This window comes from Eschrichtius robustus, chromosome 7 (genome assembly GCF_028021215.1).
Source record: "Eschrichtius robustus isolate mEscRob2 chromosome 7, mEscRob2.pri, whole genome shotgun sequence".
Taxonomy (NCBI): Eukaryota; Metazoa; Chordata; class Mammalia; order Artiodactyla; family Eschrichtiidae; genus Eschrichtius; species Eschrichtius robustus.
In genome coordinates this window covers 102,269,338-102,283,722 of record NC_090830.1, presented here as the reverse complement: position 1 = coordinate 102,283,722, position 14,385 = coordinate 102,269,338, and the positions used below count along the sequence as shown (strand labels likewise).

Below are 14,385 nucleotides of genomic sequence, written 5' to 3'. Positions count from 1 at the left end.
ACAAGAGAAGCTACCGCAATAAGCCTGCACACCACAACTAAGAGTAGCCCCCGCTCGCCGCAACTAAAGAAAGCCCGCGTGCAGCAACCAAGACAAAACACAGCCAAAAATAAATAAATAAATTAAAAAAAAAAGAACCGCCGTTAAATCTTATTTGTTTACCATAAATATAAGACAACCAAACAATTTTTGTTTTTGAATAAATAGGATAATCGGTACTGGGCAGACATTTTGCACAATTGTACTTAAGACTGCAAAGTAAAAGTTTGGTGGAGTACGCTAAAATCACTGGGTGAAAGGATACTGGGGAACAAGATATTAACATGGCGTCAAAGCATCTTCACAGATGATATGCTTTTACAATGAAGAGAGATCTAAACACAAAACCTTAACCAAATGAGCAAAATTTAGCATCACCAAAAATGGGGAAATCAGACATCAGCTGCCTCCTGATGTGATGTAATGGGAAATTCACAACTTCACCTATATAACAGGCTTACCTAAAGTGTTAAACCTGAATCAGGAAATAATAAGACAAATCCAGACTGGAGATATTCTACAAGACAACTAACCACAATTTTTCAAAAACATCTACACTAGATTAGAGATTAACTAAAGAAACATGATAATCAAAAGCAACGTATTAACTTTGGTTATAGATCAAAAACAAAGTGGCTATAAAGGAAATACTGACCACTGGATAAATCTCAATATGGACAATATAACATTACGTTACTGTATCAATGTGAAATTGCTTAGGTATGAAAATGGTCTTTTGATCATGAGGAAAATGTCCATGTTCTTGGGAAACATGCTGAAGTAGTTTATTTGTAATGTGTCATTATGTCTGCATCTTGTTTTCAAATGATACACCAAAAAGATGTGTATTCACACACTCACAGAAAGAGAATTAAAGTAAATACGGTAAAATGTTAACAACTGGCAAATCCAGGTGAAGTGCAAATGTGTATTCATTGTATTATTCTTTCTGTGGATGTGAAAATTTTCAAAACATGAAGATGAAAGACAAAATTAGTGTACTGTTAAAAAAATGAGAGAAACAGCCTTAAGAATTATTAACCCTAACTTCAGAATAAGAAATAAGCCAACTTTAGAAGTATGAGTTCTTAATACATACCCTCTTCTCCTCATGGCTACTGAAAGCCTTATCATCCTCTAATGTTTTATCTAGATCTTCATCAGTAAATTCACTTTCCACATTTTGCTTTTCTTCAGCTTTTTCTAGATCCTCAACCAAATCTTCATCTTCCACCACATCTTCTAGACTACTTTCCCATGAAATTGTGGATCTTTTTTCATTTAGTATTTTATTATCTGAACTATTAATATCTAGTGATACATCTTGAGAAGATTTGACAGGTCCAAATGATTTCTCTTGAGAGGAATTTAAAGTGTCTGGAACACAAACCTGTTAAAATATTCAATGTAACTTTTAAAACAGAAAAGGCAAGAACTGTCCACACAAAACAAAAATTTTATAAATTTAAGTCAAATGACAACTTGAGAATTAAAAAACAAAAACAATGCAAACAAACATGCAAGAAGGAATTAGCATCCTTAAATAAATATTTGATAAGAAAAAAGCTAATTACACATGTATACTACAGATAAGTTTACTTTCCTGGGTTAAGTTCTTAGTATCAATACTATTCCTAGCAGGGGGTTTCCTGATTAGCCACTAAATGAACCAGATGGACAGCAGAGCAGACAATTTGCTGCAAGAATTACTCGAAATTTGTAATGGGTAAGTTTATTTATTACTGAGGTCATTTTACTCTTAAGCAGGGGTAACTTTCAATATTTTTCCTATGTCCTACTACTTTATCAAATATTACATTTTAAACTTTCAATTATTTTCTAGGTTTAGAGCTAGTGCAAAATGTATTACCTACTCCAAGAAAAAAATCATTAATACTCTAATGATAAGAGGCTTAATAAATTGTGCAGAAATTTAATTATATTTACTTTTTGTGCAATGGCTGAGAACTTCAACACATTGAGTGTCTCATCATAGGCAAGAAAACATTGGCTGATGTTGACAATCATACATATTTTCCCTTTACCATTGAAAAAACTTTGAAAATAGTGGGTCAGTTTACTTTCCCGGAAAGGCACATGCTGTTGAAACCTATGGAAAAATTTTTCAAAAAATTGTAAGTTAAAACAAATCTCATGAAGTCAGTATGCTGATAAATTTTACAAAGAAATAATATAGCTATGATGGACTTAAATTCTAGGTTAATAATTAGTCCCACCTATAATAATCATTTTCTGTTTATTCATGTTGTTTTCTTTATATACTACTACTAGTTTTAATAGTAATTCTAATACTAGGCAAAATGTAAAGAAAGTCACATTGAATTGGGTTGTGTTTTCTAGTGTAGGCCAATTACGCAATATATACACCTTAACTAGAAATGGTATAGGCTGATTCATAATTAATGCAGAAATCTATGACATCTAGAAACACAGAATGCATTAATAAGAATAACATGGTTTTAGATGCTAAACCAGCATCATCAGAAGCTTACTATCCAAGATGTCTGTTGATATATATTTGTTATGGAAAATACTGTGTTTACTTGATGAGCCACTGGCATTGACTGACATTTTTTTTATTTCTATCATTTTTTTTAATCCAAGATCTCTAAGTAATTTTAATTACAATCCATATATAGTCATAAGAAGCAAGTTAAAAACAAGAGAACTTTCTAAAACTAGCAAAGCTGAAGGTCTAAATATTGTAATACTTAATATGCTAATAACATGTTCAGCAACTCTTACTTTGACTTTTCACTGTTCTTCAAAACATTGATACACTTTCCCAGAGTCAATAAAGAAGTGTTGATGTTCCCAGTCTCTCTTAACCTTTCACCTTCATTCTGTGTCTTCATGCTTCGTTCTGAACCAGCAAGATCACATAAAGACAATCTAAAAAAAAAAAAAACTTTAAAAAATTCTTCAAAACAAAACAATTCAGAATAATTACAATTTAAAGAATGCTCAACTTACTCACTGACTCGCATTACACGAGGCATTTCCGATTCTTCAATCTGTAATATTCTAATAGTGAATATGCTGTGACTAAAAGACGTAAACAAAGATCAAATATTATCATTCACGTTTAATTTCTGCATTCTAAATAGGAGAGACAAGCATCTATATCAACATCTATTTATATCCTAATACTAGCCATAGCTCCAGCGCTGCATTCTCCAACTAGCTGTCAGATATTTCAATTCAGTGCTCCACTATCACCTACATACCACCCAACTACCTAAAACCAAATATCTTATCTTTCTTGCACTTAGTCCCAAATCCTTCAAACCTACTCTTCTTATTTCTATTAACGAAATCATTTATAATAAAGTCTCAATTTGCTTGCAAAGATATTACTAGTTAAAATGGTATTATTTACAGCTAATCTACTTTGAATATATACCTAAAGCAAAGTATACATCTGGCCTAAATACAGGCTTATCTGGATTATATATTACCTTCACTCCACACATGGGGGACAGGGCTCTTTCCCCCTTAAGAGAAAACCTGTTTTAAGTATAAACTTAAACTTATTTTCTTTTGTCCCTTCCATCAAAAACATCCTTCCTTTTTTTTTTTAGCTATACATAAACATATATCATACATATATGATATACGATATGTATATCACATATGATATATGATACATGATATGTATATCATATCATATATCATAAACATTTAAAAAAAAAATCCTTCCTTAGCCCTTTGAGATTTTGGCCCAACTCAGTATGCATACAGTGTCTATGTTCATGGGGTAAGTAGGAAAAACACAGAGAAAAGTTCACCATTACAGGCAACTAAAATACTGAGCTTAGATATTCACATACAGAAAGAGTAAAAATACCTCAGACTGAGTGTAAATTAGTAAATCTTACGTTAGAACAAGAAACAGTCCTGATAATCTTATGTGTTTAGTGCTCTTCAGTTTATAGAATGTTTTTATGCCTATGAATTCATTTAACATATCAGAGAACCTACTGTCCACTTTAATCTTAAATTAGTTGTGTTTAAATTAGCACACCTCAGGCTTACACCACAGGGTTTACTCCTTACCTTCTACTGGAAGCATTGTTCAGTTTTGTGAAAGCAACACTCTGGTGCTTTATTCCTAGTTTTAAAAGTCTATATGCTTCTTTGGAATCAGATACTTGAACCCATTGTAGATCTTTAAAAAATAAAGAGGACACATATCAATTTATAAAAACACAGCATTTGCAGTACAATGTAATCTCTTTGAAGATATGTAATCTCTTTCCTAAAGACATATAATAAAATCTTTCTTTTAATAACATGCCCTAGGTATAGTCAACTCAGCTATTCCATACTCCATTAGAAAAGAAGTACACAAGGGACTTCCCTGGCGGTGTAGTGGTTAAGAATCCACCTTCCAATGCAGGGGACGTGGTTTCGATCCCTGGTCGGGGGACTCAGATCCCACATGCCATGGGGCAACTAAGCCCGCACGCCCTAGAGCCCATGCGCCACAACTAGAGAGAAGCCCACTCGCTGCAACGAAGATCCCGCATGCCGCAACCAAGACCCAATGCAGCCAAATAAATAAATAAATATTTTTTAAAAAGTACACCAGAAGAGGATATTACAATGATTTTCCAGTATTTAAGTAGTACAAACACAGAAAGTAAATGTTCTTCAACAGAATCTGCCAAAGGGAAAATTAAAAATAGGTAAGATTCCTTAGAACTAGACATCCAGAAAAAAAAAAAAAAAGACAGAATACATTACAGATTAAACCTAGAAAATTACCTAGCTATGAGACATTATAGACTGCAATTCATTTGTGAGTCATGAAGTCAAATTTATTGAGTCACAACTAGCATTTTGTAAAAATGAAGTACAATATAGAAAACAACAAAGTGCATTCCTTGTAGTAAGGGTAAGTATAATTAATGAAATTTTTCAGTTGTATATATGCATATATATACATATGCAGGTACAGGATCATGATGTTATTAATATGTATTTCCTACTGTGGGGTAGTGATTTTTAAAAGGTTGGAAAAACAGCACTATGGAACAGAAACATTTATTGATACATGGCTCCGAAGTTTGAATACTGTTACAAAGCAGCAGAATAATGTGAATACCCACACACACAGCTTTTCCCATCCACTAAAATCCAATCAATAATACTCTAGCAAATACAACATTAAACTAGACCCCTTTACCTTCAAGTTTAATTAATATACCAAAACATACTTTCAAAGCACAAACTATTATCTTGATGTTAATAATCAGTATACAGGACTTCCCTGGTGGTGCAGTGGTTAAGAATCCGCCAGCCAATGCAGGGGATACGGGTTCGAGCCCTGGTCTGGGAAGATCCTACATGCCGCAGAGCAACTAAGCCCGTGCGCCACAACTACTGAGCCTGCGCTGTAGAGCCCACAAGCCACAACTACTGAGCCCGTGTGCCACAACTACAGAAGCTCATGTGCCTAGAGCCCGTGCTCTGCAACAAGAGAAGCCACCGCAATGAGAAACCCGTGCACTGCAACAAAGAGCAGCCCCTGCTCGCCACAACTAGAGAAAGCCCGTGCACAGCAACGAAAACCCAACGCGGCCAAAAATAAATAGATAAAAAATAAAAAATAATTAGTATAAAAATTTTCAATTTCTAGTCTTCTTTCCTACAACAAAGCCTAGAAAGGAATTTCAGAGCAATGAAGTAAAAAATACTCATTAGTATACCTTTTATAAAAGAATAGCCCTTTACATCTTGGGAAAGGCGTAGCATCTTTCTCTTTTGGAATTTAGATGAGACAGGAACAAACAAATCATAAATACATTCATTGTAAATCTCAAAGAAAGAAACCCACACAGAAAATTTTATATTATTATCCATATTCAAGCTTGTGTGTTCACAGTCTCTCATGGACCCTTCAAACTCTGGGATATTCGAAGAGTTTGTTAAACTTCCTACAGAAAATAAAAAAAGATAATCACAAAATTAAATGAGAAAATAGGATAGATCAAGACTCCTGGACTTGAAAAACTAAGTATATTTAATCTTTTGACCAGCAATGTTAAAAACTTTTTGGACCAAAGCAGATATAAATATTTGTATTAACCAAAATCCTCTTCTTATCTTTCTTTTCTTTTCTGCAAATACGTTAATAAACGTAAAAATAATTTTATGCAAAAATTAAACATAAAGGACAAAGGAAAAATTGTGTCTCTCTCAAAACAACATGAAAGTTAACAACCAGTGAAAGGGACTTATTTATTAAGTCCAAATAAAACTTTACAATGACTGATATTTCATATAGTTATGTACCATTTTCCAAGTATTACTGTTTATTAAAGAAATTAAATCACCAGAAGTGATTCAAAAATTAAAAGCTTTTCAAATAATCAACATTTTAAAAGTAAATGAGAAAGGAAACCTTACCATAAAGAGTATCAGAACTGTCATTATGCACAACAACCTGAAAAAGATTTTTTTAAAAAAGTTAAAAAACATTGTTAGTTAAGATTAAATAACCAGTTTATTAATTACCTATCCAAGTAAGTCACCTGCCTTTCATCTACTCAATTCAACGACCTCTATTAATTTCCTTCCTAGTGAAATAATACATTCTAATAATAGGAAATTTGGGAAACTACAGAAAATATTAAAAAGGATATCATCATATATAATCACTGCCATTCAGAGGCAATTACTAGTAAAATTTCAATATATTCCCTTCTATATTTTTCCCCACACTTATTGCATTGTAAGCTTTTTCTCTGTATTAATTAAAAATTATTTGTAAACATTTGGTGCCTGCCTAACTGAAGAGGTGTGATGTGAAATGACTTAACTAAATAATACTAAGATAAACATCGTAATATATTATTTTTTTCTTCTGTAATTTAATTGTTCCCTTAGGCTATATACCTAAATCTGAATTGGTGGATGAAAATATGAACTTTTTTTTAAGTTCTCACTCTTAGTATAGTATTGCCAAATTGCTTTGGAGAGACACATTTTACAATCAATATATGAAAGTGAAAGTGTGTGTATCTCACATCATACACCTGAAACTTCTTTAATATTGTACATCGACTATACCTCAATAAAAAGAACTTTTAAAAAAAGTGCATATCTCAAGTTTTTAAAATTTTAATAATTTCATAGGCAAAATAATATTTTGTTTTAACTAGATAACTTGTTAGGGAAAGTTTTTTTCATTATTAATGACTTTAATTTCCTCTATGAATTATCCATGCAATTATCCACCAATCTCCATAAATTGTGTTAAAATACTCACTATTTTACTTGCAGAGACCATAATCATGGATTCTGAACTTTGCTCTCCACTGAGCAACAATATTTTATTACCTTGAAACACTGATTTCTAAATTACTTTAAGAAGAAAACCCCCATCAGTGTTTTGAATATATTTATAAAGACTGTTAATAGTTTTTAACAATTTTAAATAGATAAAATAAATGTCTGAAAGCATAACACAAAATCCACAAGGCAAAGAAGGAATAAATAGACAAGTATACTTTATAAAAAAAATTTTTTTTAATAAGAAACTATTAAAAAGAAGAAAGAAAAGAGGAAAAAACATAACCTAACAGATAAGACACGTGAATTAAGGTAGTAAGAGATTTATGACATGTTAAATGAAAGAGCAAGTTACAGAATGTCTGTATAATAAAATCTCATTTTTGTTAAAAAAAATGAAGACCATATCCTACATATAGAGAAAAAGATATGAAGATATATGCAACTATATATGACTATGAAGATATATGCAACTATATATGACTGTGTTTGTGTGTGTATATATAGACACATACAGAAAGCTCTGTACATACATTTTTTTGTGTGTACAGAGAGAAAAAGATCAAAAAGGATATGTTCATATCTGCTAATATTGGTTTTCTCTTCAGGAATGGAATTATAGGAAATTTTCACCTTTATTTTTCACATCCTCTTGTTTAGATTTTGTGTATACATATTACTTTTACAATTAAAAAAAGGAATTTTTAAAAATCATTATATAGAAAGTTGCTGTTTCTACAGCAACCAAAAAAGATTTAAGAACCATTTACATTTGTATTGTTTAAACATTTCTGCTGTTTGTACAGTATGAAATAAGAAGAGATGACTTCAAAAAAGCTTTTAATACTTTTCTCAAAAAAGAAAAGACAATAGCCACAAGCACCACAAAACAGTCCAATATAGGCTGAAACAAACTAAAGAGCTACTAAAAGGTCAGGATTATGTATATTTTACATACTAAAATACTCTAAAATACATACCTCTTTAATTTGCCGAAGCAATGCACTTTTGCTAGCTACTTCTTCTTTCTCTTGGTCTGGTGATAAACGTAAGTATTCTCTGGACCTATGTGGTTTAAGGTTCATCTTTGTACACAGTCTTTCCTGAAGACTATCAAATAATACATTCAAAGTTCGAGGCAGAATGCCAATATTTTCTTCTGTGCCTATGAAAAGAATTTTTGTTTTATACTCTCTTAGAGTATAAGAAAAGAGGAAAAAAACATTCTTGAACTACCGAGGCTCCTTTTATACCACTAACAGGCAAGAGTAAAAAGCTGAGACAAAAGTGAGAGAAGTTGAAGGATTACTCGGTTTTCCATCATTTTGGTCTTCACTGTATAATTGACATTTTATCAACTATTATTCTGATGCAAAACCTGAAATTTTACATTCAGATCAGGCTTTAAGATTGGCTATCATTCATTATCACAAAGTATAAAAGTAAAATAAAATATAAAGTGTTTCCCTGGTTATCCATGCTTAATTCCCTATGTCACATCAATCCTTTTTCTAAGGTTTTTGTTTTTAATTAATTAATTTATTTATTTTTGGCTGCATCGGGTCTTCGTTGCTGCACACGGGCTTTCTCTAGTTTCAACAAGCGGGGGCTACTCTTCGTTGTGGTGTGTGGGCTTCTCATTGCAGTGGTTTCTCTTGCTGCAGAGCAAGGGCTCTAGGTGCGTGGGCTTCCGTAGTTGTGGCACACAGGCTCAGTAGTTGTGGCTCACGGGCTTAGCTGCTTCGCGGCATGTGGGATCTTCCCAGACCAGGGCTCGAACCCGTGTCCCCTGCATTGGCAGGTGGATTCTTAACCACTGCCCCACCAGGGAAGCCCCCTTCTGAGTTTTTATCATCATGTAATTCTCTATCATATGGGTAAAGTAGTCAATCTGCATTAAAAGCCATTGGCAATACACATTCAATATGCTATTACTATTAAAAATGGAGCAAATGTGCTAGGCAATGGAAACATAACTATAAGAAGTATTATGAAAATGAGTACATTATTAGTGCCTCTTTTTTCCTTTCTAGCAAAAATAAAACTATTTACCTTGAAATGTATAAGTTTTTCCTGAATTGGTTAGCCCATAAGTAAAAATCAGCCGACTTTGTCCTTTCAAGAGGTCTTTAACTGGCTGTAGAATGCAACCCTGGAAGAATTCCTTCTGTGTAGTTTCTGGGCCAAAAACCTAAATAAGCAATTTTTTAAAAAAATCTTTTTAGAATATTCAAGTTAATATTCACAATGAGTTCTACCCTTTCATGTTTTTAGTAGTTAAAAGATTTGCCCTACAAGATTCATTCTTAAAATAGTTGCCATATCCCCAATTCCCACAAATACACCTGCTAGTTTAACTACTTTCAAAAAGCTTTTAAGATAGAAATCTGACCCAACCAATAACTTTTCATCTAGATTTTGAAAAGAATACTTCCCTCCACCAAAAAAAGATTGCAAGAACTCTACAAAGATTTTCTCACTTCCAATTATATATTTACACACCTGAAATTGGAGTCCTACCATTGAAAAAAAAATACCAGTACCTAAGATCTAAGTTTCATAAGCACAAGATGTATATAGTTCATTATATACAATTAGGTAGCAATTTAGCCTAAGCCAAGTTTCTTTTCCTGAAAAGAAAAATCTTCCGTTTCACATGGGTACCTACCTTGGAAAAACTGAATGTCTGTGCCATCTGCCCAGAGCTTTTCTCACTTAACCGACCAAGGATACTTTGAGGATCCTTCAACACAACAGTCTGTGAATCCAGAATATACACACAGCCCTAGAACACAAATAAATAAATAAAAACTAACAATAAGTAAATTAAAACAATGGTATTTTGCCCATTTAATGGAAGTAAAACATAATATTAAATTCAACACAAACCTCAGACTCATGTTCTTTTTCTGACTGTGTGAATGGTCTTACTCGAAGACAAACCTGGAGATAATCTTTGGATTCCAAACTGTTTGCCTTAAAAGGAGAAAATATTTTAAAAATAAAAAATATGGCTTTTCAGAGATCATCTTTCTTTAAAGTGGCTGATTGCTATAAAACAATCTGAGATTATACAAAACCTCTAAGCAAACAGTGACTCTTCTGTTTTTAACCTTTATATGTTTAAAGAAAAACAAATCTGTTTTTAAAAAAACAAAAATACCACAGAAGACTCAATTTCCTCTGCCTTCTATATTTATACTTGAAGTTTACAATATGCTTCTTTGCCATAAGATCCTAACCTTTAAAACCAATACAAATAACAAGGCTCAAAGTTGCTAAAACACACAAGTGTAGAATAAATCACAAGTAACCAGAACAGTCTATTAACCCAAATGCTCAATTCCATCACGCACTTAGAATTGTTTTTGCCGTATTGCAGTCTCTTTACTGCTTCCTTTGAGGAAGAAATGAGCTTAGTTCATTTTTTAAAAAATAATTTTAAATAAATATTTTAATGTTTTTTTTTTTTAAAAAAGGAAACAATGACTTGAAAAACACAACTCACCAAACAAGACACAAGAAGTAGACGATTTGAATAACCCTATATCTATTAAAGAAATTAAATTTACATTCAAACAAAATAATCCCACAAAAAAACTCCAAACCCTGGTCATTCATTGGTAAATTCTCTCAAACATTTAAGGATATAATCACACAAATTAAAGACAAATTCTTTAAGAAAATAAAGGAAGAGAGAACACTTTTCAACGAATTTTGAGTTTGCCATAACCTGGTCACCACAACCTGACAAAGATATCCTCAGAAAAAAATTACAAAACAATATCCCTAATTAAGATAGAGGCAAAATGTTCTCCAAAGTGGCTGTACCATCTTCTATTCCTATAAGCAATGGATGAACATTCTAGTTGCTCTGCCTGCTCACCAATGGGTGGTGTGGCCAGTCTTCTTCATTATAGCCATTCTAGGGGGTGTGAGGGTGGTATCTGATTGTGGTTTTAATTTATGCATTTCCTTTTTGACTAATGATGTTGAGCACCTTTTCAGGTGCATATTGACCCTACGTATATCTTCTTTTGTGAAGTGTTTGTTCAAATCTTTTGTCCATTTTTATTAGATTGTTTGTTTTCTTATTATTAACGTGTAATTGTTTTTAATATATTCTGGATAAAAGTTCTCTGTCAGAATAAAGAAGAGGCAAAAATCCCCTAACAAAATATTAGCTAATATGTAAAACAGGATAGTACATCCTAACAAAAAATGGTTTATCCCAGAAAAGCAAGGTCAATTTAGCATTCAAAAATCAATTAGGGTACTTAAAAACATTAAAAGAATGAGAAGAAACTTTTATCTCTAATAGATGCAAAAAAAGTGCATTTGAATGATGACATGAATTTGATATATGAATTCAACATCCATTCATAATAAGAATTCTTAGCAAACTGGAATAGAAGGGAACTTCCTTAGCCTGATAAAGAGCATTTATAAGAAACCTATAGTTAACATCATACTGATGTTATACTTTCATCATAATGATGAAAGACTGAATCAAAGTAGCAAGATGAGTAGCAAGATGAGTAACAACCCAGGGATTTCTGCTCTCACTTCTATTCAACACTGTACTAGAGGTTCTAGAGATTTTAGCCAATGTAATCAGGTGAAAGGAGGTGGGGGAAGTGGAAGGGGGGGGGGGAAGAGAGAGAAAGGGAAGAGGAGGAGGAGGAGGAAAAGAAAAAAAAAGGAAAAGCATCCAGAATGGGAAGGTAGAAATAAAATCATCTTTATTCACAGACAACATGAACATCTACATACAAAAATCTGACATCTTCAAAAAAGTTACTAGAACTATTAAATGAGTTTAGCAACGTAGCATGATAGGAGATCAAAATGCAAAAATCAATTGTTTTTCTATATGCTGGGAAGAAATAGAAGTTGATTTTAAAGAGCAATACCATTTATGGTAACCTCAAAAATTATGAACTACTTAGAGAAAAATCTTACAAAAGATATGAAACACCTATATACTGAAAACTAAAAAACAATGCTCGGAGAAAGTAAAGGAGACCAAAATAAATGGAGATACACCTTGTTCATTATTTGGTAGACTCAATGTTGTTAAAATGTCAATTCTTCCAAAACTGATCTATAGATTCAATGGACTTGCAATCAAAACCACAGGAGGCTTTTTTTTTTTTTTTTGGTAGAAACTGACAAGCTCATTTAAAAACTCACAGAGAAATACAAAGTACCTAGGACAGTCAAAACAACTCTGAAAAAGAAGAAATTTGGTAGGCTAACACTACCACCTGATTTCATCACTTATTTTAAAGCCACAGTAATCAAAATAGTGGGGTATTGGCAGCCAGACAAATAGATCAATGAAACAGAATACATAGAGTATTCAAAAATAAACCTCCACATACAAGGGCATTTAATTTATGACAAAGGTGCAAAGGAAATACAGTACAGAAAGGATAGCTTTTTCAACAAATTGTGCTAGAACTACTGGATATCTATATGCAATAAAAAAACAGGAATTTGAATATACACCTCACATTATATAAAAAATTGATTCCAAATGGATCATAGACCTAAATATAAAATTAAAACTGCAAAACTTCTGAAAGAAAACATAGAAGAAAATCTTTGTGGCCTTAGGTAAAGGAATTTACCTTTGTGGAGTTAGGTAAAGATTTCTTAGATACGCCACAAACAGCACAATACGTAACAGAACAAACTGGTAAAATGGACTTCATCAAAATTAAAAACTTCTCTTCCAGAAACACTTGAGGGATGAAAAGACAAGCCATAGAGGAAATGTTTGCAAAGGACATATCTGACAGACAGATGTATCTGGAAAACATAAAGAACACTTAAGATTCAATAAGAAAACAATCCAATTTTATTTAATGGGCAAAAGATTTAAATTGACATTTCTCCAAAGATATACAAAAGGCAAATAACCACATGAAAACATACTCAACATCTTTAGACATTAGGTAAATGCAAATATCAATTTGATACCAATACATACCTATTAGAATGACTAAAAATAAAAAGATGACCCGTAATAGCCAGCATAAAATTGAAAGAATAAAGTTGGAGGACCGACAATACCCAACTTCAAGATATATTATAAAGCTACAGTAATCAAGATAGTTTAGCACTGGCAAAAGAACAGAAGCAATGGAACAGAAGAGAGCCTAGGAATAGATCCACATGAATATAGACAACTGATGTTTGACAAAGAAGCAAAGGCAATACAACAGAGCAGACAGTCTCTTCAACAAATGGTGCTGGAACAACTGGACATCCATATGCAAAAAAATTAACCTAGACATAGACTTTACACCCTTCACAAAAATAACTTAAAATATCTGGATGACCTTGGGTTTGTCAATGACTTCTGTGATTCAATGCCAAAGGAATGATCTATGAAAGAAATAATTGATAAGTTGGGCTTCGTTAAAATTAAAGTTTTCTGCTTTGTGAAAGACATAGTCAAGAGGATGAAAAGACAAGCCACAGACCGGGAGAAAATATGTGCAAAAATATATATCAAATAAAGGACTATTACCAAAATATACAGAGAACTCTTAAAATTCAACAATAAGAACACAAACTGATTAAAATGGGCCAAAGACCTTACCAGGCACCTTACCAAATAAGATATACAGAGGACAAATAGCATATAAAAAGATGTTCGACACTGTATGTCATCAGGAAAATGCAAATTAAAAAGAGATATCACTACACACCTACTAGAATGGCCAAAATCTGAACACTGACAACACCTAATGCTGGTGAGGATATGGATCAACAAGAACTCTCATTCACTGCTGGTGGGAATGCAAAATGTTACACCCATTTTGGAAGATAGTTTGGCAATTTCTTACAAAATTAAACATATTAGTACCATACACTCCAGCAATCACGTTCCTTGGTACTTAACCAAAGGAACTGAAAACTTAACATCCACACAAAACCTGCACGTGAATGCTCATTAACAACTTTATTCACAGTTCCCAAAACGTGGAAGCAACCAAGATGCCCTTCAATAGGTGAATG

At 32.6% G+C, this 14,385-nt stretch overlaps 1 protein-coding gene across 9 annotated transcripts in view; it reads right to left on the bottom strand.

Moving 5' to 3' along the window:
• The window catches only part of KIF20B (kinesin family member 20B), a 74,899-nt gene that overhangs the window by 52,809 nt on the left and 7,705 nt on the right, over nt 1-14,385 (bottom strand). For 6 of the 9 annotated variants that reach the window (XM_068548179.1, XM_068548181.1, XM_068548175.1 and 3 more), the window contains 11 exons: nt 10,246-10,332; nt 10,025-10,141; nt 9,409-9,547; nt 8,337-8,521; nt 6,472-6,508; nt 5,772-5,999; nt 4,117-4,228; nt 3,034-3,105; nt 2,806-2,952; nt 1,987-2,149; nt 1,139-1,429 (listed from right to left, as the gene is read on the bottom strand). In XM_068548179.1, the coding sequence (XP_068404280.1) occupies nt 1,139-1,429; nt 1,987-2,149; nt 2,806-2,952; nt 3,034-3,105; nt 4,117-4,228; nt 5,772-5,999; nt 6,472-6,508; nt 8,337-8,521; nt 9,409-9,547; nt 10,025-10,141; nt 10,246-10,332 (1,578 nt within the window). Of the gene's footprint in view, nt 1-1,138; nt 1,430-1,986; nt 2,150-2,805; nt 2,953-3,033; nt 3,106-4,116; nt 4,229-5,771; nt 6,000-6,471; nt 6,509-8,336; nt 8,522-9,408; nt 9,548-10,024; nt 10,142-10,245; nt 10,333-12,989; nt 13,171-14,385 lie in introns of all 9 variants that reach the window. The other 3 variants (XM_068548174.1, XM_068548182.1, XM_068548184.1) reach the window with 2 other exon arrangements.